This window comes from Caretta caretta, chromosome 24 (genome assembly GCF_965140235.1).
Source record: "Caretta caretta isolate rCarCar2 chromosome 24, rCarCar1.hap1, whole genome shotgun sequence".
NCBI lineage: Eukaryota > Metazoa > Chordata > Testudines > Cheloniidae > Caretta > Caretta caretta.
Genome location: NC_134229.1, coordinates 16,280,155 through 16,305,985, shown reverse-complemented (window position 1 = coordinate 16,305,985; position 25,831 = coordinate 16,280,155). Strand labels below are relative to the sequence as shown.

The following is a 25,831-nucleotide window of genomic DNA, read 5'->3' as shown; positions in this document are numbered from 1 at the left end:
TGGACCCAGAGCTGGGACCCCGAAATAGGCCAGAGACCCAGCCCCGCCACTGGCCCCGATAACTGGGACTCGCCCCCTCTTCCTGGGTAGAGATTTCCCCCACTTCAGAGGCAGCTGCCGCTCATCGATCCCTGTGTGGCGGTTTCCTGGCTGCCCCGCACCAGAGGTGGCTGCATCTCGGTGCTGGGTGAGCCATCGCCGTGCGGCTCTTCCCCAGCTACGCTGCCCCAGAGCGAGACGCATTCCTTTAAAAGCAGCTGGATCCACCCCTTGTTAGTGAAAAGCAGCATAGCGCGGCATTCATGTGTGCTACCGGCGCTTTCCACCCATCTGCCAACGTAGCGCCGGAGCCAAGGCTAGAACCCAGGAGTCCTGGCTCCCAGCCCCCCCTGCTGTCAGCCCATCAGTTGTCAGGGCCTGTTATTTCAATGGCTGATACAAAGCTCAACGAGTGAACTCCCCCCAGATCCATATCGCTCTGCTTGGTTCCCTGACTCTGTACAATTTCCACTGGGAGAGATAACGTGGTTTTAGAGACTCACAGGAATGCAGCGTCAACTCACTAGAGCAATTCACGCCCTCTGAAGTATTGCTGCAGGAAACCCCCAGCAGGATCTCATGACAGAGCCGACTGCATCTCAGCCCCGGCGAGCTGACCCCATGTGGTGTTATGTGCAGCTGTTCCCCAGCTGCCTTGCCCCAGAAGTGGCTGCATCTCAGCGCCAGGCTAGGCCTCCCCATGCAGTGTGCTGTGCAGCTGTTCCCCAGCTGCCCTGCCCCAGTGGTGGCTGCATCTTGGAGTCGCTCAAGGTGTCCACATGTGGTGTTATGTGTGGATGTTCCCCAGCTGCCCTGCCCCAGAAGTGGCTGCATCTCAGCAGCAAGCTCGGCCTCCCCATGCAGTGTGGTGTGCAGCTGTTCCCCAACTGCCCCATCTGCATCTCAGAGTCCATCAAGGCATTTCCCCCTGCCCCCACCCCTTACAGGCATTAAGTCACTTACGCCCACACCATAGCAGGAAACTGAGGCACAGGTTAGGGAAGGACAGAATGGAGGAGAACCCAAGAGTCCGGATTCCCAGCCTCCCCTGCTTTAAACCCAGCAAGCTGGCATTGTGCTGGGGCATCAGGGTCAGCCCTGACTGCCAGGGGAGAGACACTGCCCCCTCCCTGCAGCACAGCGCCCCCTAGCGCCACCCTGGGGCCCTGGGGCCAGCCCTGACTGCCAGGGAAGACCCCCCCCCCCCCCACACACACACACACCCTGCAGCCCAGCGCCCCCTGTGCCACGCTGAGGCCTTGCCTCCCCTCGTACAGGACACGCAGCTCTCCCAGGTAAATACAACTCCTGGCCAATGCTCATGGATCAATTTATTTCTTTTCCTGCAGTGGCAGCTGTGCCCAGGGCAGCGGGGGCCGAACGCTCTGGTGCTTTTGAGCAGAGAGCTGTTTACAGAACAAGCTATTTGACCAGTTCCTGCTGCAGTTAATAGCCTGTAAAGTACTTTTATTGCTGAGCTTACGGCGGGAAGAGATGCCAATTACATCCCTGATTCCTCGTGCCAGGCGCATGCTAGCCCAGCTGCGGGCGGGGGAAGGCACTCGCTAATCAGAAAGGAAAGCTCTGAGTGACTGCATGCGGCTGTCCCCTGGCTGCCCCACCCCAGAGCTGGCATCCCAGCACCGGATGAGCCGTCCCCGCGCAGCCTCGCTGCGAGGCTGTTAAACTATAAACATTTCAGTGAGCATTGCAACTCCTCCCCCCATTAGATCCCACTCCCCTCCCAGAGCTGGGGCTGGAACCCAGGAGTCCTGGCTCCCAGCCCCCCGCTCCATCCTATAGCGCACTAGAAAAGCTACAGCAGGTTGATCTGGCTCTTGAGCGATAGTTGTGGGGTCCCCTGCCCCGGGGGTCCCCTATCACCTGTGGGGGGGGGGGTAGGGGAGTGGGACTTGGTCAAACCAGGCTCAGCTGGTAGGGAAATCACCCACAGCCTGTGGGCCTCGGGGGGGTCGCTGTGCTGGGGGAGCTAAACCTCAGGGGGCAGCACCTGGAGAGTCATGGGGATAGCTGGGGGTGGGGGTGGGGTAAACAGGGACAGCGCCCCCTGCTGCAGACAGGTGTGTCCTACAGCCAGTAGGGGAAGTGTGTGTGTGTGTGTCCCTGCTGCCCCCTGCTGGCTGGCACACCCCATCCCTTGCTCTGTGTGCGTGTGTGTGTGTCCCTGCTGCCCCCTGCTGGCTGGCACACCCCATCCCTTGCTCTGTGTGTGTGTGTGTGTGTGTGTGTGTGTGTGTGTGTCCCTGCTGCCCCCTGCTGGCTGGCACACCCCATCCCTTGCTCTGTGTGTGTGTGTGTGTGTGTGTGTGTGTGTGTGTGTCCCTGCTGCCCCCTGCTGGCTGGCACACCCCATCCCTTGGCCCCGCATCACATCTCGTGTGTTTATCTCTAGGTGCACAGACCCTGCCCGCCCCACCCCCGCTCTGCTCCCCTGTCCGGATCCAGCGCTAGAGCCACTGACTCCACCCCCTCGCCCAGGGTCTGGGTCTCTAGATGGGGCCCAGTGTCCAGAGCTCAACTGGCGCTGAGAGTCCAGAGTGGCTGGGGCCAGGCTCCATCCGGTGGGTCCGTGGCTGGGTTCCATGAGTCCCTGGTGCAGCCCTGTGGGTCCATAGCCCGGCTTCGTGGGTCCATGGCTGGGCTCCATGGGTCCATGGCCAGGCTCCGTGAGTCCGTGGCTGGGCTCTGTGGGTCTGTGGCCAGGCTCCGTGGGTCAATGGGTCCATGGCTGGGCTCCATGGGTCAGTGGCCAGGCTCCGTGAGTCCGTGGCCGAGCTCCGTGAGTCCGTGGCCAGGCTCTGTGGGTCCATGGGTCCATGGCTGGGCTCCATGGGTCAGTGGCCAGGCTCTGTGGGTCCGTGGCCGGGCTCCGTGGGTCTGTGGCCGGGCTCTATGGGTCCGTAGCTGGGCTCCATGGGTCTGTGGCCGGGCTCCGTGGGTCCACGGCCGGACTCCATGGCCAGTGGGGAGCTGGCCCCATCCGGGGAAGGCTCAGTGCTTCAGGGCCGCGTATTGGACACTCTCCTCTGACTCTGAGTCCGACTCGGACTCCCAGTGGCCGTGTGGGGCCCGGGGGCGCGGCAGCACCAGGGTGCAGTAGTTCAGCTCCTCCTCCGGCCGGGTCCCCACATTCTCATAGTCGCCCTTCGCTTCGCCCTGGGGAGGCAGGCGGGGGTCAGACAGGGACAGCTACAGATGCCAGCCCCCAGCACCGCCTGCAGGGACCCCCAGCTCCCAGCCCGCAGCCCCCTGCTAGCCCGGCCCCAGGCTCTCCCCACACCCAGCTCAGCCAGTGCCCCTCACTCCCGACCCACAGCCCCCTGCTAGCCCAGCCCTGCCCTTCACCCCCACCCCCTCCACCCCATGCCCTGCCAGAGGAAGTCTGATGTTAAATGAAGATGCATCAAGGCATAATAGGTACAATTGCAGGCTCCCCGGGGTGTTCATGGTTGGTTTAGATTCTAGCTGCTCGGGGGAAGGGCAGTGTATTTTTATCTTATCTCGACAATTGTCTTGATCTTATTTCAAGAGCAAAAGTTTATTTTAAGTCATGTGAGAGGCATGGAAAGGGGAACTAGAGGCAGAAAAACAACCTGCCCAGCCTGCTATGCCTCAGTGTCTTAGCCGCACCATAGAACCGTAGACTCAGAGAAGATCAGGGTTGGAAGGGACCTCAGGAGGTCATCTAGTCCCACCCCCTGCTCAAAGCAGGACCAACCCCAACTAAATCATCCCAGCCAGGGCTTTGTCAAGCCTGACCTTAAAAACCTCGAAGGAAGGAGATTCTACCACCTCCCTAGGCAACGCATTCCAGTGCTTCACCACCCTCCTAGTGAAATAGTGTTTCCTAATATCCAACCTCGACCTCCCCCACTGCAACTTGAGACCATTACTCCTCGTTCTGTCGTCTTCCACCACTGAGAATAGTCTAGAGCCATCCTCTTTGGAACCCCCTCTCAGGTAGTTGAAAGCAGTTATCAAATCCCCCCTCATTCTTCTCTTCTGCAGACTAAACAATCCCAGCTCCCTCAGCCTCTCCTCATGTGTAACTCATAACTCATGTGTTCCAGACCCCTAATTATTTTCATTGCCCTCCGCTGGACTCTCTCCAATTTTTCCACATCCTTCTTGTAGTGTGGGGCCTAAAACTGGACACAGGACTCCAGATGAGGCCTCACCAATGTCGAATAGAGGAGAACGATTACGTCCCTCAATCTGCTGGCAATGCCCCTACTAATGCAGCCCAAGATGCTGTTAGCCTTCTTGGCAACAAGGGCACACTGCTGACTCATAGCCAGCTTCTCGTCCACTGTAACCCCTAGGTCCTTTTCTGCAGAACTGCTGCTTAGCCATTCGGTCCCTAGTCTGTAGCGGTGCATGGGATTCTTCCGTCCTAAGTGCAGGACTCTGCACTTGTCCCCGTTGAACCTCATCAGATTTCTTCTGGCCCAGTCCTCCAACTTGTACATCTAGTACGATACAGTCCCATAACCCCTGCGATCCCAGCCCTGGGCTCCTCCCCAGCCCTGCCGGTGCCCCTCACTCCCAACCCACAGTCCCTGCGATCCCAGCCCTGGACTCCTCCCTCACCTTGCCGGTGCCCCTCACTCATGACCCACAGCCCCTGCTAGCCCTGCCAGTGCCCCTCACTCAGAGACAGACGGGCATTGCCTAAGCATCACAATTAAAGGGCCTGGGGGACACAGGCTCTGAAGTGACAGGGCTCTGTGGGACCCAGGGTGACCCCAGGTTGGTACCTTGGGCAGCAGGTTGGGTTTCTTCACCACACTGTAAATAACAGTTTCATCTGGGCCCCCTGGCTTCACTCGCTGTCTCGAGTTTCCTGGCACCCTGGGAGGAAATCCACAGCTCTGATGAGAAGCAGCCAGGACTCCTGGGTTCCCTCCCTGGCTCTGGGAGGAGCCAGGACTTCTGGGTTCTCTCCCCAGCTCTGGGAGGAGCCAGGACGCCTGGGTTCTCTCCTCGTCTCTGGGAGGAGCCAGGGCTTCATACTGGGGGCAGGGGAACTCATTTCCACTCCCCCAGTTCCTTTCCTTTGTACCTGGCAGGGGCGGTCGGCCCCTGGGGGTGGCTGGGTGGGAACTGGAGTGTAGCATAATTGATGGCATCTATGGAAATTCCATTCAGGCACCCCACTGAGCTGGCGGGCCGCTGGGTTTTCAAAGGTTCCCGTCTTCTAGGCTGAGAGAGACAAAACATTCATTGAGTGTACGGGGATGGCTCGCCCAGAACTGAGATGCAGCCACCTCTGGGGTAGGGCATCTGGGGAACAGCTGCACATAACACCACATGGGGATGGCTTGGCCAGCCCTGAGATGCAGCCACCTCTGGGGCAGGGCAGCTAAGCCGCATGGTGATGCCACAAGTTTAGGATGGGAAGTGAAGAAAAATCCTCTTTTTTCTTGTAACTTCTGAGAGGGATTGGTGGAGGCAGAACAGAATTTCCCACATGGGGTTTCTCCCACGCACTGGGTTTGATGTCCTGAAGTTTAGGGAATGGTCTCAGGAATCTTTAATGACCCCAAGGGCTCAGGACTAGAAATTCAACTCTGATCTGCTATTGGGCAATGCCCTGCAGCACAGAGCCCCCTAGCACCGCCCTGGGGCACCGGGACCAGCCCTGCCTGCCAGGGGAGAGCCCCCGCCCCGCCCCCTGCGGCACAGCACCCCCTATCAAAAATATCTCACAAAGAACGATCTCCTTTGCCTGCCCAAGGGCTCCACAACCATTTCGGGAAGACGCCGCTTCCTCCTGCAACGACAATGTGGAGCAAGGTAAAGATCCAGGACTCCTGGGTTCTACCTCTGGCTCTGGGAGGGAAGTGGGGTCTAGTGGTTAGGGCGGGTTGTGGGGGAGTTCCCTGGCTGCCTGGGCCTGTCACAGAGGTCAGGCTACCCGGGCTCCATGGGTGCTGATCCCTGGGGATTGGGGATGGCCAGGTTGGGGGTGAGGAGAGGTTTCTGCTTACCATCGCCTGAGGGCCAAGACCAGCACCACCAGCAGGACGATAAACATTACCACCACGCCGACCCCTAGAGCTGAGTTCTTGGCTATAGTCATCGAGCTGGCTGCAAAACAACACAGAGCAAGGAGTGGGGGGCACAGGAGTGGGGGCCAATGGTTAGAGCTGCTCAGGATTGAGGGGCACCAGCAGAGCTGGGGGTGGGGCGATCCCAGGGCTGGGCTAGTGGGGGCTGCGGGTTGGGATTGAGGGGCACCGGCACACAAGGCCCTTACAGTAGACGATGAGGGGGATGGACGAGGAGTCCCCGTAGGCGATCTGGTTTCTGGCCCGACAGTGGTAGTGACCGGACGCCCTGACCTTCACAGCCAGGATGATCAGCACGGCCTGGCTCTGGCGCTCCTGCAGTTGGCCATCCCGGTACCAGTCGTAGCCCAGGATGGGTGGGCGGGCGTCGGCCCAGCACCGCAGTATCACCTGCATCCCCTCCACAATCTGCCCCTGCGGGGTCACGGACAGCTGTACATCCCGGGGGCCATCTGGGGAGAAAGCCAGTGCCAGTGGTTAGAGTGGAGGGCTGGGAGCCAGGACTCCTGGGTTCTCGCCCCAGCTCTAGGAGGGGAGTGGGGTCTAGTAGTTAGAGCAGGGGGCGGTCTCAGAGCCAGGATTCCTGGATTCTCTCCCCAGTTCTGGGGGTTCGTTACTTACACCAGACATCCAGCGGGATGGGCTCGGCAGGGGTGGTGCCCAAGTCATTCCGAGCCTCACAGTGGTACTGGCCCGAATCAGCCGACACCACGGCCACCAGCTTCAGCCTGGTAGACTTCTCGCCCTGCCGCTTCTTGTCCTTGTACCAGGTGTAGTGCAGGTCGGAGGGGTTGGCGCTGCCCACGTAGCACTCCAGGGTCACGTCCTTGCCCTCCTCAATGATCCCCAATGGCTGCCGCACCACGGAAACATGCTTGGGGGCATCTACAGAGGGACACGCAGCACCCTGAGAGCCCCAGGCAGCCGGCCCATTGACCCCAGCTGGGATCTGGCCCATTGACCCCAATGGAGCAACAGCCCATTGACCCCGGCTGGGATCCGGCCCATTGACCCCAATTGAGCAACAGCCCATTGATCCCGGCTGGGATCTGGCCCATTGACCACGGCTGGGGTCTGACACTACCTAGATTTTAAAGGCCAGACCATTACAGCCTCCCATACCGCTCCTCTGGTTACTCTATTTCAATAGAAGGCAGGTTTTTTCCCTCCTGGGTTCCCTTCCAGCCACTGGCCCCATCTGATCCTGCTGAGCTTCAGAGGTAGAACAGGAGCCTAGTGACCCAGAGATCACACGGCTTCTTGACCAGCCTCTCCCTGCTTATCTTTACAGGTGGGACAAAATTCCAGAGCTCTGCTCCTTCAGTTCTCTGTCTCCATCACCCAGGAAGGTCTCATATCCACGCACTGTGCGACCCTAAGGCCGACGGGATGAGAGTCCAATCCAGCTGGGCTCCTTCTGGCACTCTGCTTCCCGCAGCGGTCTCCCCTCCGTGACCCAGGCGTGTCTAGCCCAACTTAGATTCAGGGGTCCCCCCAAAGCCCCTGAGATGACAACCAGACCGGCCTGAGGTTTTTTTCAGCAGATCTATTTTCGCCAGAAAACTGGGGGTTCACCCCCCAAAAGATTGGTCTCACAGGGAACAACAGTCATTTCTGACAACAAAAAATTGATTGGAAAAAGATATTCTCAATGTAACATTTTGACAAAGCTGAGAAGGGGTAAAAGAGAGGGAGAAATTATGGAGGAAACACTTTCTGGTCATTTCTAAACATTAAAAATGTTTTTTTCATTTTTTCAGTGGAACAAAGTCCAAAAAATCACTTTTCTCCACTGGAAAGTATGAAAAGGGTTTGTTTTTTTAATAAAACCCACTATATAGTGAGACAAAATTACACTTTTAAAAACTGATATTGTTCCAGTGAAAAATAAAGTGAGTTAAGCCATGAAAAAGATATTTTTTTTAAATAAAAGGCTAAATCATGAACATAAATAACACTTTTAAAAACTTCTTTGAGCACTTTTCAGTGACAGTAAAATGGGAAAAGCCATGAAAAAGCATGAAAACCTGTTTTTCTGCTTTTGTAAAGGCTGGGTGGTGAGAGAAACACACCGCTTGTCAAACATTTTTTCTCACTTTTCCAATGGAGAATCAAGCAGAAATGTTTTTAAAAAATCACTTTCCCATTGGAAAATGTGAAAAAGACTTTTTAATAATAATAATGAGAAAAGGCTACACAATACAACCAAAGCACAATTTGTATTGCTTTTCACCCCTACTCCTCGGTTAGAAACTAGAAGTGGGGGGGGGGGGGTTGTCACTTTTCTCATTAGAAAAGCATGAACAAAATGTTAAAGGCTAAATAATGAGAGACAAAGACCGTTTTTTCTAAGGGGAGAAAACTGAATTTTTTTGCTCTTCGAAAAGCACCAATGGAATAAAAATATCGAGCCAGAGAAACAAAATGATTTTTTTTCATTAAAATTTTGCAGTGGAAAATTCCAAGAGGAAAGTGACTGGGAAGCCAGGAAGCGATTACTTACACTGCACATCCACGGAGACAGGCAGAGACCGTCCATAGCTGATCGCGTTCTGAGCTGCACAGCTGTAGCTACCAGACCGCTCTTTTGTAGCAGGGAAGGTCAGGATGCTCTCTTCAGTGTCCTGATACTGGCTGTTATCCTTGTACCAGGTATACTTGGTCACTGGGGGGTTACTGCTGCCCACGGAGCAGTTCAGCGTCACTGTGTTGCCTTCCCGGACGTACAGGGGGTTTTCAACAGTGATTCGTACCTCCTTGGGGGCGTCTGGAAAAGAATCGAGATCAGGGTGTGTCTCAGTGTTCAGGAGGGAGGGTTATAGGCAGGAAATAAAAAGGAGGGAGCTGCCCGAGTGTAGCTGACACCTGCCTGAGTCTGCAGAGAGCTGAGCTCCTTGCTGGGAGAGGAGAGTGTGGCAACCTGGCATCCCAATAGTCACTACTGTCATGTAATTAGGATATGTTTTGTACAAAGTATTCCTTGTGAGGTATCATGCTAAAAGTCTTGATCTGCTCGACATTAATATCTCGTTGGATTGCGTGTGCTACCGTCGTAGGTGAAGTTACAAAGTTTGGCTCTGTGTGTGTTACTGAAACATGTTCTGAGGTTGAACACACCCACAAGCAGCCTTTCAGGTACAACAGTAAAAAGGCCAAACAATGTTAACGGTTTGCTGAGGAGATGCACACAAGCACAAGGATTACCCCAGGAACTGTGTGCAATAGAAACCTCTGAGAGATAGTGCTACACAATGGGAACTGTTTCACCCAGGTCACAGCAAAAGAGCTTTCCAGCAAGTTGGAAGAAGATATAAAAGTGGGGAAATGATGGTACCTCACTCTCCCTACAACAACACACCTGGAAACACCTGAGGGGCAAGGACTGAACTGTGGGAAGTGATGGTCCCAGGCTAAAGGGATTTTTAGCCAGTGTATGAAAACTTGGGAAAGCAAAGGCAGCTTGTACCTTAAGAATCTGCCAGCCTGCTTATCACTCAGGGTGAGAATTTGCTCATTCATATCCTACTTATCTAGTGTATTAAGCTCAGTTTGCGGTTTTGTTTATTTACTAGGTAATCTGCTTTGATCTGTTTGCTATCACTTATAATCACTTAAAATCTATCTTTTGTAGTTAACAAACTTGTTTTGGTTTTGTCTAAAACCAGTGTGTGGAAATTATAACTGGGGGCAGAAAGCTGTTGCATATCTCTCTCCACATTGAGGGAGGGGGTGACTTTTATGAGCTTATGCTGTACAGTTCCCTGTGCAGCGCAAGACGGCATAATTTTGGGTTTACACTCCAGAGGGGGGTGCGTGCCTTAGCAACTGAGGGGTGCCTTAACTGAGCCTTCCCATGCAAAGCTGATCTCAGCATCTGTGTGTGAAGCTGCAGCTCAGTGTGTCCCTATCTGTGTGTAGGCTGGTGAAAGAGCAAGCTTGGAGAGCTTGGCAACTTATCACAGCACCACAGTATAAAGGGACCCCAGGCCGGTGGTAACCCAGTTCCAAGTGGCACCCCAGGGGGAACGCATCACAGAGGGAGCTGCCCGAAGTGCGACTGGCAGAGCAACACTGCTTGGGTCTGCAGAGAGTCTGAGCCTGTGGCTTGGAGACGAGGGAGCTGCCCTGAGTGTGACTGACACTGCCTGAGTCTGCAGAGAGCCTGAGCCCATCGCTCTGAGACGGGGGGAACCATCCCAAAGGGGTGTTAACTCTCAGCCCTGCTGCGCTGAGGCCCTGTGCCCAATCGGGGGCTCTGTGAAGCAGGAGGAGGAGAGCACCCCACCCGGGCACAGATACCCTGAATGCTGAGGTACATACCGGGATCCCAGCTCTCACAGCAATGCCTCCTCAGAGGGAGGAAGGAGGTCCTAGGGGGAGGCTACGGCTCCTGCCCCTCCGGGATTCATGCAGGCTCTGCCATACCAAGCTGGAGTGCAGATCCTGGATACCCCACGTAGTTGCAGCGCCCCCTGCTGGTCCCCTGACTACTCACACTGTACGTCGACTGTAATGGCTGGCGAGTCCGACATCCCGACTCTGTTCTGAGGCTTGCAGTGGTAGGAACCGGACTGGTCAGCATGGATCTTGTCGAAGCGCAGCTCCTGCTGGGTTTGTGCTGGGATGTACTGGCCATTTCTGTACCATGTGTAGCTGCTGACGAATGGATGAGCCCTACAGGAGCAGCTGAGCACAACCATGGTCCCTTCCTGGATCGGAGATCCCACAAGCAGTTCAACACGAGCATCCTTTGGGGCATCTGGGGAATAAAAAGGCCCTGATTTAAATGGACTATTCCGTGGGAAACCCTAAGTGACTTGACCAAGGTCACTCTGGGAGTCCAGTGGCAGAGAATGAACTGAACTAGTTCCCCAGTGAATACCTGACGCACAGGCCAATCCTCTCTCTAGAGGTACGGTGAGGAAACAGAGGCAGGGTCACTGCAGAGCCCTCCCTGATTTGGGGAAATAGCCATTATTTCTCTCGGGAAGTTTTGGAGGGTTCCATCTGAAATGTTTGTGTTTTCAATGAAAAATTCCCAGACATTTCCTGTGAAAAAAATAATTTTCTGGTCTGTGATGGGGTGAACCCCGTCCCACGGTCTCAGGAAAAGTTCTAAAGCCTGGATATATTTGGGGGATTTTTATCAAAAACCAAAACCTAAAAATATGTTTGGATTTTCAACGGGCCACGCCCCCACCTCCACCCCACAAAACCAAACCAATTGTCCAGTGAAGCAAATTATCTGCCTGTGGAAAAACCTCCACAAGTTGTAGGGGTGGGAGGAGGGAAAGTGCGTTTTGGTCCGTGGGTTTTTTAGCAAAATCCAGGACATTTCACCCCAGAAGCAAATGTTCCTCTTGCATCACACGTTGTTTTCTGCATATGCCATGGACCAAGCGTGTCCCGCTGGGTTCATTCAGGCGCAAGACGCTCTCTGGCTCTCCCGAGAGGCGACGGGATGAAAAAACTTTCAAATGTTTGAAACAGCCAAGTCGCTTCTGCTTCAAAATGGCCCGATTTGGGGGTGCGGAAAATGTCACATTTTTGAAATGAGAAATTTTCTGTTTTTCTCCTTTTTTCCCCTGAGTGCAATAAAATAAATTGTTCTAACGTTTGCAATTTGTTTGTGTTTTTCTCCCAAGTGTGTGTGTATGTGTGTGCACGCGCACACGTCTCCCTGCGGGAGAGGCTGACTCCTGCTCTGCGCGTGTAAGCACTTCCCCTGCTGGAAGGAACAGGTCAGATCCGCCTCTGTGTGTGTGAGACTAGGCACATTACCCTCTGCTGGCTGGAACCAGAACTGCCATGCTGTGTGTCAGAGGCCATGTACTGCTAAGAACTAATGGAGATTCCCCTTTAACTTTAGTTCTTGTCTTTCCCGATGCCACAGGCCCTGCCTATTTCACCCTTTCTGATGACCACATCACAAGTGTCTAGGGAAGCACAATAACACCCTCTCTTAGTCTCTCCCCTTGTGCTCAGCAGAGGTATCTAGTCTCGGGCAGTTCCACAGACCCTGCCTTCCCGTCTGGCCCCAGCCCCCATACTCACACTGGACGTCTATCCTCAGCTCTGGGGATCGGACCGGGCTTATTTCATTGACGGCTTCACAGAGATAGGAGCCGGAATGCTCGTCCCCCTTGGCTTCAAACTCCCACTTCTGCTCCTGCCCCTGGTGCAGGCACTGTGTGTCCTTATGCCAGTTGTACGTGAAGATGGGGGGGTTACTGCCATTGGTCATGCACATCAGCACGAGTCTGTCCCCCTCTCGGATGGTCTGTCCGGGTGTCACGTTCAACTGGACTCCCTTAGGGGCATCTGGAGCAAACAAACACGTGGGTGAACAGCTGAGATATGGACACTGTCCAGATGTGGGGCAGGGAATGGGGCACTTGGCCTTTCCCCTCTAGGGGGCGCCAGCTCCCATCCAGGGCAGGGGACTGGCTGGCTCAGGGGGATGGGGAATGGGGCATTGGGCCTTTCCCCTCTAGGGGGCGCTGGCTCTGACCCTCGTGCCCATCCCTGCTCAGTGGGACGGCCCCACTCTTCCTTGAAAATACTGCCAGCTTCCGCCCCATTGACCAATCTGCTTCCACCCACCTGGACCCCAGTCCACCTCCCTGGTGCCCCCCAGGAACAACAACCCGTACAGTGCTTTATGGGTCAGAGCCAGAGCTGCTGGTGGGGCTGGTGCTGTCAGACCCGGGGCGCCCAGTTCAAATCCCCCCACTCACATTTCACGTTCAGCACCACGCTGCTCTCAGAGCTCGGTGTCCCAGCTGGGGTGCTGAGCCGGCAGGTTAAATTTGTCCCATGGTCCTGCCAGGTGGGTGTGAAAGTCAGTGTGTTCTCGGTCCTTCCGCTGTCCATCCTCATGGTGGACTCAGGGGTCCCATGCCCCAAACCGATCCACTTCAGGCTTATGGGGTAGTCGGGGCAGTGATAGTCTATGGAGCAAACCACATGGGCCAGGGTTGACTCCCTGAGCTCACTGGGTGGTTGGATTTGAGGAGCTGGAGGTGAATCTGTGTCAGAGGGACAAAGGGGAAAGTTATTAAGGAGAGCACTTTATTATTAGGTGGTATTAGATGTTCGGTTGCGTGTGTGTTCTCTCTGTGTGCTGCCCCAGCTCTGCGCAGACAGCCGGCACGGCAGACCTCGAGCGAACTGCCCAATGACCACAAGATCCGTTAAGGGACGAAGGCACCAGGCCAGGTTTATTGTTCACGAAGCAAGGTAGTACCACCTGGAAGACTCTCCGAGGATACTAAGACATGGATGCCCATGACAATGGACGCAGCTCAGTCCACGGTGGGACTTTCCACTGCCCCCTTAGCTGGCCAAAGATTCTCCCTCTGAGGCTGTGCCTACACTGGAACTTTGTCGGCAAAATTTTTGTCATTCAGGGGTGTTAAAAAACTCACACGCCCCGAACGACCAAAGTTTTACCGACGAAAAGTGGTGGCTTGAACAGTGCTTTGTGGGCAGGAGTGGCATCCCGCCGACAAAGCTGCTGCCGCTCGTTGGGGTGGAATTTTTTTGTCGGCGGCAGAGCTCTCTCCCTGCTCGCCTTTGAGTGGCAGGGCTGTAACGCCACAGCTGTGTCACTGAAAGGTGCTTAGTGTAGACAAAGCCTTGGACACATCTTTATACCCTACTCTAAACAAGTTCCATACTGTCAGCCTGAGCTTATCTGCTAGGAGGGGTCGTGGTGTTCCCAGTATCCTGGGGGAAGGTTTTTGTACCTTCCTTGGTACCACTTAATATCGGGCTGTGGTTGCGTGAGTGCTCTGTGCCCAGCACTTCTGCAAGATCAGCCCTGTTCTTGCCACATTCTGTGAGCAGGGCCTGCCCCATACCAGGCCTCTGATACACGGGCTCACGTCTCAGGCTCTCTTCCTACTGCATTAGGTGCATTACGGTAGAGTCCCTGCCCCAGGTGAGATCGGGGCCCTGTCGGGCCAGGCGCTGCCCAGACACAGCGAGAGACAAGCCCTGCCCCAGGTGAGATCGGGGCCCTGTTTGCCGGATGCTGCCCAGACACAGCGAGAGACAGGCCCTGCCCCAAAGAGACCACAGTGGAAATAGGCAAAGGATTTTTCTCCCTGATTTTCAGGTGGGGAAACTGAGGCACAGAGAGCTGGAACGACGTCCCCTGGGGCATCCGGGGGAAAAGGGAAAACATGAAATAACAAAACCCAACCCCCGACATCCCTCCTTGCGCTGCACTTGGGGTGAAAAGGGAATAAAAAGCAAGTGGAAAAATGAAATTCAAAATTTGTGGGTAAAATATTTCAGGAGAAATGTGGAAAAACACCGTAAAATGGAAACAACTTTGAAGTTTTCCACCCAAACCATTGTTCCGTTTTGCTAGAGGCTCTGCTGAGCAGCACGGAGGATAACAACCTACTGCTTCCGCTAGGTACGGACCCATCTCCTTTAGCTTGACTGGCAGAGGTCGGTGCTGTTCTCATGCAGATGGGGAGCTTGAGGCTGGGTGTAGCCCCAGATTTTAGCGAGAGTCTTTACCTCATTAAATGGGTGGGACAGAGGTGGAGAAAATAGGAACAACCGGCCTGGATGCCCCCAGTAACAGCTGCTACCAGAGCGGGGTCTAGTGTCTGGGGGGGGGCCGGGAGCCAGGACTCCTGGGTTCTGTCCCCAGCTCTGGGAGGGGAGTGGGGTCTAGCAGTTGGGGGTGGGGCTATGAGTCTTCAGTCTGTTCCTACAAGGAAGCCCAGGACTTTCCCTCTTACCCATCACGTTAACAACTATCTTAGCCATCCACTTCTGCTCCTCTTGCTTCTTCCTGGGGTTCAAGATGATCAGTCTCAGCCCATATGTGCCGTTCTCGCTGGCCCGCAGGTCAGACAGCTGCAGGCTGCAATCTCTCTCCAGGTTCCCCAGGAACTTCACACGCCCTGCGAAGGCCTGGCTGATGGCATTGTGTTTATAGAGGATGGTGCCATTGAAATCTTTCTTCTCAGAGTGAAACACAGGGTTGAGGTACCAGGTCAGGGCGTTGATGGTTGGGTTGTTTGGCCTTCTGGGATTCAGGAGGCAGGATTTATAGTGGCACGGGATGGACAGACAGGCCCCCGTCCAAGCGATCAGGGATGCGGGAACCTCGACAGGTTGCTGGTCACATTGACACAGGAAGCCTGGAAACAGCATAGTGACAGAAATGGCAGCGAGGGGCAAGCTGGCCGGGCACTTCCAGTGCCAAACTGGGGTTCAGATCAGGGTCTGATTCCCAGCGCTAACTGTTCAGTTCATGGTGTGGCTCTGTGCCTCAGTTTCCCCATTGGCACGCTGGGAAGAACCCACGAGTCCTGATTCCCAGCCCCCCTGCTCCAAACCACTAGACCCCACTCCCCTCCCAGAGCCAGGGATAGAACCCAGGAGTCCTGTTTCCCAGCCCACCGCCCACCGCCAATCACTAGGTCACATCAGTCTGATGCAAAGGGAGTAAATCTCACAGAGGAAAACCTCCCTCTGAGCTTGTGACCCCCCCAGCCAGGTCTCCCCTCCCTTCTCCCCTGCCCCCAGGGCTCTGTGGATCTGAAGCACCAGGACCTTCAGGGCGAGGCGAAGGGGCCTTACCCGGGAGGAACAGCAGCCAGACGAGGCGTCTCATGGTGACCCCTGGGCAGCCGCGGCGCTGAGGAGCAGAGGAAAGAGCGAAGGGCTGGTCGGTGCCTGCGATGACCCAGAGCAACATCAACCACCCGGAGTGGAGAGAGACCAGCTAGAGGGGAGACTGCAGGGAACCCGCTACCTGCTCTAACCACTAGACCCCACTCCGCTCCCAGAGCTGGGGATAGAACCCAGGCATCCTGGCTGCCAGCCCTCACCACCACCCGCTCGAACCACTAGACCCCTCTCCTCTTCCAGGGCTGGAGAGAGAACCCAGGCGTCCTGGCTCTCAGTCCCCCTGTTCTAACGCCCCTGCCAAAGGCAGAAGAAATAGCGGCCGGATGGGTTTGTCGCGCATGGCACGGTGCAAAGGGCGTCACATTTACATAGGCGAGGCTGCTAAACGCAGGGGAACCGCTACACACCCCTCTGGGCAGGGTTCTGTTATTGCAGGTCTTGGTACATCCTCGCCCACACCCCCTGGGAGCTCAGACCAGATGCCTCTAATCGGTTAGGGGGCGGGGGCTGGAAGCCAGAACTCCTGGGTTCTATCCCTGGCTCTGGGTGGGAAGCGGAGTCTAGTGGTTAGAGCAGCAGAAGCGCCCAGAACTCTGAGCCCACTTGTGTGTAAGTTCTCCAATTCACCCCCCCCGTGCCTCAGTTTCTCCAGCTGTGCAGCAGCTGTCAGGCTGTGTGCATCGCCACAGGCTGGGCATGGCGCAGTCCAGAGTGAAAAGCCCCGGCTGCACCTCACGTTTGATCCCCCACTTGGGGGACGGGGGACGAAGAGCCCTGAGAACACCCCTCCCCCACGTCCCAGCACCGCAGGGCGCCAGAGCAGCTGTTTCCCCATGTCAAGGGTCGCTGGCTGGGAATCGGCCGGCCGGGGTATTTTTGTCTCAGAGACGCTGCCACTTCCTCTGGGCTTTGAGCAAACCAAAGTGAGGGGGAGGACCTGGGAGAGCAGCCTCAGGGTGTGAGAATCGGCACTGACCGCCCCTGCCCCGCCCCCTGCTGCACAGTGCCCCCTAGCGTCCCCACCCCACCCCCCAAGAGCCATACTGGGGCGTGGGGGTCAGCCTTCACTGCCCAGGGAGAATGTGTCTCACCCTGCTCACTTCAGCACAGCGCCCCCTAGCACCCCCACCCTGCCCCTTGAAGCACCCTGTAGGTCTCCCCTCCAAGCATTAAACAGGCCCCCTTCTTCCCCCTTAGCACTGGAAAGCCAGCCTGCACCAGCTCCAGCTCCCAGCCCCCCACTGTAACCACTAGACCCCAGTTCCCTCCCAAAGTGTGGCTAGAACCCAGGAGTCCTGGCTCCCAGCCCCTGCTCTAACCACTAGCCCTCACGATCAGCAGGAGAAGGTGCAATTACCTTATCACGCGTCCTGCAGCCCCTGCTCCGGCAGCCGATCTGGCGGTGGGGGAGCTGAGCGATCAGTCTGGTGGCTTTGGAAGGCGAAAGGGGAAGTGGCACCGGGCAGGGCGGGGGTGAGATTTCTGTGGGTCCCCTTGGGGGGAAACTGGGGGGGGGAGGGGGTTGGGCCCCAGAGAACCTCAAAGGGCAGCTCCAAACTTCCCCCTTTCGCTGCAGATGCAGGGGGTTGCTGAGCAACATCTGAGTCCTTTCACTTTCCTGTCTCTGGCTAAGCAGGGGCGGGCACGATCTGGGCATGGATGGGAGACAAGCAGGGAGCAGGGTGGGGGGCTCTCCCCTGGCATTCAGGGCTGGCCCCAATGTCTCAGTCTGGTACTGGGGGCACTGTGCTGCAGGGGGTGGGGGCTCTCCTCAGGCAGTTAGGGCTGGCCCTAATGCCTTAGGGCGGCACTAGGGGGCGCTGTGCCATGGGGGTAAAGAAAGGTCACTAATTGCACAGGATATCTCAGTCCAGACCTACGATCAGACAGTAAGGGGCGATCACGCCCTGGGCATGGCAGTGGGGTGGAATATATGTTCACACCTCTAACTGCAGTGCCCTCCACCCGGTCCTTCTCCGGCCCTGCGCCTATGTCCTCCCATATGAGCAGAGATAGAATCACAGCCAGGGTCTGCAGAATTCAGTATTTGTTTCTTGATCATTTCAACAGACAAGATCAATGTTCATTTTCCAGCATTTTTTTTTTCAATTCTTATCCTTGGAAATTTTCACCCTTTTTTCCTGATTTTTATCGATTTCCTTGGGAGGAGCTGAGAACAGCGGGGTCGGCCAAGAATGACTTCATGGCAGCAGCGGGGTTGAGATACTGAAAGCTGATGCTTTCTAACCCTTAAACACAAATGTCGCCGGTGCACGTATGCAAAGTCAATATCCTGAAATCAAACACCGAGACGTTCTCAAGCGGCGTTCTTCTTCCTCTGTAAATGTCGGTTCGTATCAAGGGAGATATTTTTCCACCCCTTGAAATCGACATTTACCGATAAAAATGTCTCTCGGCCAAGCCTAGATATAAGGGTGTTTGGCAGAACTCCTTGTTTACTTTTTTTTAAATTTCATCAGAAAATTTTACAGTGATTCTCTTTAAGAGTTTTTTACAATGTCTTTCTCTCTGTAAGCATGCAGGCACGTGACCTTGCGGGGTGGTTAGTCGGTAGTTTTAGTTGAAGGCAGTCGATCTTGGGGCTCAAGAAGCTACAGCTTTATAACTCTTTACAACACCCATTGTCAACATCACATGGCAAAATACACAAAGGACACAACCGTCAAGCAACAAATCAGACCCACCTGTTCCATTTCTAACAGGCCTCGTCCAAAAGTCCGGATCGCCGGATTTTGACTCAAAGAAATTCGTCGTCAGCATTTTTCTTCCTTTGCCTGGCTGTAAACTTTGATTGTCACCAATGAGGAAATACTTTCTCGTCTGTTTGAGTGTGAACAGTGAAACTGGCCTTAAAACCCTGTTGTTGAAAGCAGCTTACAGAGGGTGTGAAAGGAGTAGATAAAACTTTACCGACATTTACCAGTAAAAATCTAATCCTTCCCTGATTAGCTCTAAGCTGCTTTCCACGGCCGGGGTTTCCAAGTGGAATCTCTGCTCCCGTTCACATTCACCAATTGCTAGCAGTTACTGATCTCCAAATATTAATTTTTTTGTCAGCCTGTCGCCTTTTTCCACCCCTGTGAAATCTCTGCTGTGAATTTGGAAACGACTGAAATTTTAGAAAGGCTAAATGTGGATGATTTCAGAGATGGATCAAAATGTAAAAGCAAGAATTTGGGGTGATATTTTCCACATCATTTCAAAAACTAGCATCTAAGGAAGGAAAAAACCCTCTGTCTACTCAGTCCCTGATTTACCCTGGCTACCCGCCCATCTCTTTCCCTGGCCTGCCCCGTTTGAGTCACCCCCCTGCCCACCCCTTCCGTCTCTGACATTGCAGATGTCAGCGGCTGAGCGGCCTCAGCCCGCTGGAGCCTGGTGAGGGTCAGTGACGCAGCAACTTTGGGCAGGGAGCGTTTTATAGCACTGCAGCCCGACACCCCAGAAACCGAGCCTGAGCTCCCACAGCTGATGTGATCAGAACCGACTCCTCTGCTCTAATTGGTCGTCTCCCCGCTCCTCCCAGCACTAGGAATAGAACCCAGGAGTCCTGACCCCCCTTCCCTGCTCTGACCCACTAGACCCCACTCCCCGCCCTGAGCTGGGGAGAGAATCCAGGAGCCCTGATCCCCCTTCCCTTCTCTGACCCACTAGACCCCACTCCCTGCCCTGAGCTGGGGAGAGAACCCAGGAGCCCTGACCCCCCTTCCCTGCTCTGACCCACTAGACCCCACTCCCCTCCCTGAGCTGGGGAGAGAACCCAGGAGCCCTGACCCCCCTTCCCTGCTCTGACCCACTAGACCCCACTCCCCTCCCTGAGCTGGGGAGAGAACCCAGGAGTCCTGCCTGTCTTTGACACTCACCCCAGGGGAGTGGGGGGAATGAGGGGTGTTGTTGAGGGGCCAGAAATCACCAGATGGAAGGCTTGGAGGACAGGCCCTTTAATCTCCATGGAAGAAGTGGGGTTCAGCCGGGGGCCCCAGGGAGAAGAGAGGAGGGCAGGGGGGGTTTGTGTGGGGGGGCAATCGCTGCGATGGGGGGTTGTGAGAGCCCAGAGTGACATATACACACAGCAAGGCTCATCCCCTCCAGCAGAGGGCAGTCGGACAGATGGACACACACACACAAGTTCACACCCCCACGACGCTGCAGGCTCCGTCCAGCCCTCCCAGCTCCCAGCTCCATCCCTAGGGGGCAGCGTGGGCCTCACACTCGGCTGTAGGAGGATCCTGGGGTGAGCAGTGTTACCGCACCTGGGGATGGAGGGGGCAGAGGAGAGAAATGGGCTCAGGACCGTGATCGAACCAATGGAAGCACCATCCGCTGGTCCCCAGCTGCTCCGTCCCAGAAGTGGCTTCATCATCTCAGTGGTGGGCAAGCCATCCCCATCTGATGTTATGTGCGGCTGTTCCCCAGCTGCCCCACCCCAGAGGTGGTTGCATCTCAGCCCACAGAGCCCTAGGTGCGCTCACCAGTTCCAAGATACAGGAAGAAGGACAGCCAACCCAGGCCGTAGGACCAACTGTAGGAGAGCATTCCTGACATGAAAATCTGGCAATCAGCATTGGTGAACACGGCCAGCGCGATCATGGCACAGACACCTAGCGCCAAAGGGAACAGCATGGACACCCCTCAGTGTGGCCCACGCACAGTCCCAGGGTCCCTGCCCCATCCCACCACCAGGGAAGCTGTCAGAGCCCAGGGCAGGATCCCAGGGGAGAGGGTCCTCTCCCCAGGGCTGGCTGGGAGCAATCCACAGTATCCCTAGAGCTGTGGGACCCGGGGGCAGGGAATGGCCAGCGAGGAGGGGGCCCTGTGGGGGCGTTACCTGCGCTGAAGCTGCCCACGGTGGAGACCAGGATCAGGGACACAGAGCGAAAGTGGGAGCAAAAGAAGGAGGCGATGAGAGCGAAGAAGGAGAGAAACCCAGCAAACATGGCCAGGATCATGAAAAACCTGATGGTGTGGAAGAAACCTGTGGGACGGGGAAGGGGTTAAATCAGTAACTGTACAGAACCCAGGAGTCCTGACTCCCAGCTCTCTAACCCACTAGACCCCACTCCCCTGCCCCCTCCCAGAGCTGGGGAGAGAACCTGACTCCAAGCCCCCTCTGCTCTAACCCACTAGACCCCACTCCTCTGTCTCCCGCTACCCGCCCCCCCCCCCAGGTGGGGAAAGAACCCAGGAGTCCTGGTTACCACTCCCCACTGCTCTAACCCACTAGACCCCACTCCCCTGCCCCCTCCCAGAGCTGGGGAGAGAACCTGACTCCAAGCCCCCTCTGCTCTAATCCACTAGACCCCACTCCCCTTCTCCTGCCACCCCCCAAGCTGGGGAAAGAACCCAGGAGTCCTGGTTACCACCCCCCACTACTCTAACACACTAGACCCCACTCCCCTGTCTCCCCTCCAACCCCCAAGGTGGGGAAAGAACCCAGGAGTCCTGGTTACCACTCCCCTCTGCGCTAACCCATTAGACCCCACTCCCCTGTCTCCCCCCCACCCCGCAAGCTGGGAAAAGAACGCAGGAGTCCTGGTTACCACCCCACACTGCTCTAACCCACTAGACCCCACTCTCCTCCCACAGCTGGGGAGAAAACGCAGGAGTCCTGGTTCCCAGCCTCCACCCCGCTCTAACCATTAGACCCCACTCCCCTCCCAGAGCTGGGGACAGGACCCACAGCTTCCTTACCTGGTACTCTGGTTGGATGCAAGATGCAAATCTGCTGCACACAGATCTTCCACAGCCCCAAATGCCTCCCCTCTGCGTCAGTAACCGTCACCCAGTTGTCTGAGACCAGGGCCACCACCAGCAGCACCAGACTGAGCAGAGCCAGGATGATGCTTGCGATCCGGAAAAGCACCATCGCTGGGGGGGTCCCTGGGGCCTGAGCCTCAGGGGGGAGGGAGCTGCTGGAAAGCCAGGTGGGAAATAGGGATGGTCACAGACCAGCCTCTCTGTCCCAGGTAGGCGAGAAGGCGAGGGACCAACAAGAGAGCAAGAGAGGGAGGAAATGAAAGATGCGGGGTGGGGGGCATGACCCCAGTTGTCCCTTCGCACTGGCCGGGGAGGAGGGCAGGGTTCGAATAAGCGGCTGTAGTGAAGGGAGACCTGGGATGGAAAGAAAGCGAGATCTAGGCTTGCCAGTTTGGCCGAGACGTATTCCTGGAGGTTTCATCACATGACACAATAGTTCATTAAAGGTTCGTTATCCCTGGAGACACCGGGACAGTCCCGGAGTGGGAGGGGGGGCGCGACCGTAGCGAGATCCCACCCAGTCCACGGACGGAGAGAACCTGCAATTAGCCTGATTCAGCCTCAAAACGGTTTTCTGACGCAGAGCTAAGGCTTCCTGGGGGCGGGATCTTGGGCCCTTCCCGAAAGCCAAGATCAACCAACCTCTGCAGACCAGAAAATACAGCACTTGGGTCCACGCCTGTGTGCCACCTTCACGCTGTCTTTTTGTGCCATGCCCCCTTCACCCATAACCCAACCTCCCCCCTCACCTGTGCCATGTATTTAACAGGAGCTGCCTGCCCCCTCCTACAGTCAGGTAGCCCAGTCTCTCTCAATGACTGGTCCCTGAGATCTCCCTGACACAGTCTAGGAAGGCAACAAGCCGGTCCCTGGTAGCAAAAAGGTTTTAGAAGCTGTGAAACTCAGCCCGTTGGCTACATTTCACAGCTCTTTCAACGCCTTCCCCTCACGTGCCCAACACCATCTAACTCGCCTCTCACTTCACCTTCTTTAAACTCACAGACTAGGCTCCTCTCCTGCCCCACAGCTGCCAATCCCCACAGCAGGATAAGCCAACGCCCTGCTACGGACACACACTACGCAATGCAAAGCGTTCGGTTTCCATCCGCTGTCGATCGATGTCGATTTCTCCGTACCCACCAGGGCACTGCATACCTTGAAATAGCACCCAGGAACCCCCGGGTTCAGTGCGGTTATGATGGGTTTTATACAATGCATGCCACATGAGATATTGTTTAAAAAGTCTTGCTCTGTTGAACATTAATACCCTGTTGGATCGTACATGCTAGCCTTGTATGGGGAGCTATGAAGTTTTGCTACGTGTGTGTTATTGAAATAAGTTGTGACGTTGGGAGCCTACAGCCGGCCTTTCAGTGGCAACAAAGGAGCAGCAATCACTGGCCAGACAGGCGATCAAGAAGAATCCACACTCCTCAGAGGGGACACATATGCAGTGGGGGGCTGCCTGACCCCTATGTCATAGCAAGGATCTTTCTAGCAGCTGGAGGGAAGGATAAATGAGGGTCGGTGACATCACCACTTGGTGTCTCCTCTCCCCCATCTCAACACTTGGAAGATCATCTGGAAAACAAAGACTTGGAACTGAGGAGATTGGTCCCAGGCTGAGAGGGAATCCAGCCTGTGTATCAAGAACTGTGAGCTGCCTGTAACATCTATTAGGGTGAGAAAGTGCTTGATCCAAATCTTGCTTAGTCTGTAGAATTTAGAAGGCGAATTTATTTTTATTTCTACATAACCAACTCTGACCTCTAGGCCTGCTACTTCTGATCACTTAAAATCCAGGTCTCTGTAGTTAATAAATCTGTTTTATATTTTACCTAAAACAGTGTGTTTTGGTGGAACTGCTCGGGGAATCTTAGCTCAGGTTAACAAGGGCTGCTGCACGTCCCCTACCCTTTGACAAAGTGGTAAACTGATTAGTGAGCTTTCACTGTCCAAGGTAGTCATGAGCTGTGTCAGACAGTATATTCTGGGGTGCAAGGCTTGGGGCTGGGGTGAATGGCTGGTGCCTCTCTCTGTGTGATTCATGAGTGGCTCAGGGAGCCTTCGTGCAATTTAACTGCGTGTGGGGCTCCATCTGCTGGTGGCTGAGTGATCGCAGTGCCTGGAGGGGATTGCTGCTTGTGACTGGCACAGCTTTGTGAAAGACAGCCCAGGCTGGAGAGTGAAGTGGGCACAGTTCCCGGTTGTACCCTGAGGATCACGTCACACCCATCGAACCGTGGACCGACATTTCCATCTATGATGATCAAAATTGACCAATAGACAAAGTAAGAGGAAAGCTGCCCCGGGCACAATTGGAGTTTGATTTCAAGGTATTTGCTGGATGTATGTTGATATGCAAAGCTGCAAGTTTGAGTTTTAAGGGTGGGGAAGTTTCACTTTTTGAATCGCAGAATCTACTGTCATAAGAACATAACAGCTGCCATCCCGGGGCAGACCAATGGTCCATCTAGCCCAGTATCCTGTCTCCAACAATGACCAGCATGAGGGCTTCCAGGGTGTGTGTACAGAACAGGGTAATTTTGGAGAGATCCACCCCTACTTCCCCTCCCAGCTTCTGGCAGTCAGAGATTTAGAGGCTCCATCCCTGACCATCTTAGCTAATAGCCATCAATAGAGCTATCCTCCAGGAACTTATCCAGTTCTTTTTTTTAACTCAGTTACACTTTACAACGTCCCCTGGCAATGAGTTCCACAGGTTAACAGAGCCTTGCTGTGTGAAAAAGTACTTCCTCTTGTTTATACTGACCCTGCTGCCTGTTCATTTCACAGGGTGACCCCTGCTTTTTTCTATTGTGGGAAAGGGTAAATAACGCTTCTCTAGTCACTTACTCCACCCCCTTCCTGATTTTATAGCCCTCAATCATATCTCCCCTCAGTCGCCTCTTTTCTAAGCTGAACCACCCTAATCTTTTTAGTTTCTCCTTGTCTGCAAACTGTTCCAGACTCCTGCACATCTTTGTTGCCCTTGTCTGAACCTTTCCCAGATCCACTGTCTCCTTTCTGAGATGGGGTGACAAGAACTGGAAGTATATAGTGGAACTGACATTAAATAATTACTGTCCAACCCTCCCCTATTGTCTGATCCCACCCCTGCTATAACTTCCCACAACTATGAACATTTAAGTAAATAAAAAGTGGGGGGAAAAGGCTTAAACCCCATAATTGTGTGCAACGGGGAACATTTAAATTTATGAAAGCAGGGAGAAATGCTTAAAACTAAACATTGATAGTGTCTATCAAAAGTATTAAAAAAATAGAAATCGAATTCTGCCAATATTGGACATACTGGGTCTCTCAAGGTATGTGTTCCCCTCTTTCCTTGGATCACATGCGTGGGGGGTGGGGGCAGTGAGAGGGGCCCATATACACCCCCAGATTACTCCAGACCACCCCAGATCACAACCACAGCTCTGTCAAGATGCTCCGTCTAATCCCTCCACCCTGCAATGCAGCTGGGCTGCATACCGATAATTCCCCATGGCTACTGATAGCCCCAGGGGCAAAGATAAGGCTGTCTGGGCATTTACCTTCCCTCTGCATTTGCTGGCTTGCAGAGGACTGAGTTTGGCTGAACTTGATGCTCTGCAAGGGCACGAGATACCCCTGGGCATCCTTAACCCTGCATTAACCAACGTTTTTTCCATTCAATATGAAAAGATCTCAAAGAGGCTGGCAGAAGTGCCCATCAAGCCGACTGAATCCAGTGCAAGGAGCTCACTGAGCACCTGCCACCTGCCAGGAGCGAGGCCAAAACCAAATCCGGCAAATCCCTGCTCTCTGAAGCCGCTGACGATCCTGCATGGCCATCTTCGGGGTGAGGATGTATGAGTTTTAGACTGGAAGCAGAGTCATGAAACAGAGCCAGGCACAGCTTAACAAGGAGAAAGGTTAAGGGGTGACTTGATCCCAGTCTACCAGCACCAACATAGGGAACAAATGTTTAATAATGGTGCTCTTTAATGCAGCAGACAAAGGATTAGCAAGAGCCAATGACTGGAAGTTGAAGCAAGACCAATTCGGACTGGAAATAAGGCATCAACTTTTAACAGGGAGGGTACAACCACTGGAACAATTTACCAAGACTCATGGTGGATTCTCTATTGCTGACAATTTCTAAATCAAGATGGGATATTTTTCTAAAAGATTTCCTCCAGGAATTATTTTGGGGGCAGTTCTCAGGTCTGTGTTATCTAGGAGGCCTGATTAGATGATCACAATGGTCCTTTGGCCTCTATCAT

The 25,831-nt window shown here is 54.7% G+C and overlaps 2 protein-coding genes across 4 annotated transcripts; both read right to left on the bottom strand.

The window, feature by feature from the left end:
• Nucleotides 1–1,352: 1,352 nt before the first annotated feature.
• LOC125626013 (B-cell receptor CD22) lies at nt 1,353–17,330 on the bottom strand. 3 transcript variants are annotated; one of them, XM_048828678.2, is made up of 14 exons: nt 17,146–17,330; nt 15,738–15,833; nt 14,891–15,295; nt 12,869–13,159; nt 12,186–12,452; nt 10,627–10,890; nt 8,635–8,898; nt 6,753–7,016; nt 6,320–6,583; nt 6,051–6,150; nt 5,770–5,833; nt 5,123–5,262; nt 4,818–4,911; nt 1,353–3,216 (listed from the first exon to the last, which is right to left on the bottom strand). In XM_048828678.2, exons 2-14 carry the CDS (start codon nt 15,769–15,771, stop codon nt 3,052–3,054), a joined length of 2,616 nt encoding a protein of 871 aa, XP_048684635.2. In that variant the 5' UTR covers nt 15,772–15,833; nt 17,146–17,330; the 3' UTR covers nt 1,353–3,051. The 3 variants fall into 3 exon arrangements, with proteins under 3 accessions (XP_048684635.2, XP_048684634.2, XP_074978908.1); XM_048828677.2 differs by lacking the exon at nt 17,146–17,330 and having other exon boundaries at nt 15,738–16,162; XM_075122807.1 differs by lacking the exons at nt 4,818–4,911; nt 17,146–17,330 and having other exon boundaries at nt 15,738–16,162.
• A 2,685-nt stretch (nt 17,331–20,015) lies between these two features.
• On the bottom strand, nt 20,016–21,675 carry LOC125625601 (protein NKG7-like). Its single transcript, XM_048827873.1, has 4 exons — nt 21,501–21,675; nt 20,638–20,784; nt 20,282–20,410; nt 20,016–20,062 (listed from the first exon to the last, which is right to left on the bottom strand). The coding sequence occupies exons 1-4, from the start codon at nt 21,673–21,675 to the stop codon at nt 20,016–20,018; spliced, it is 498 nt and encodes a 165-aa protein (XP_048683830.1).
• Between the last annotated feature and the right edge of the window lie 4,156 nt (nt 21,676–25,831).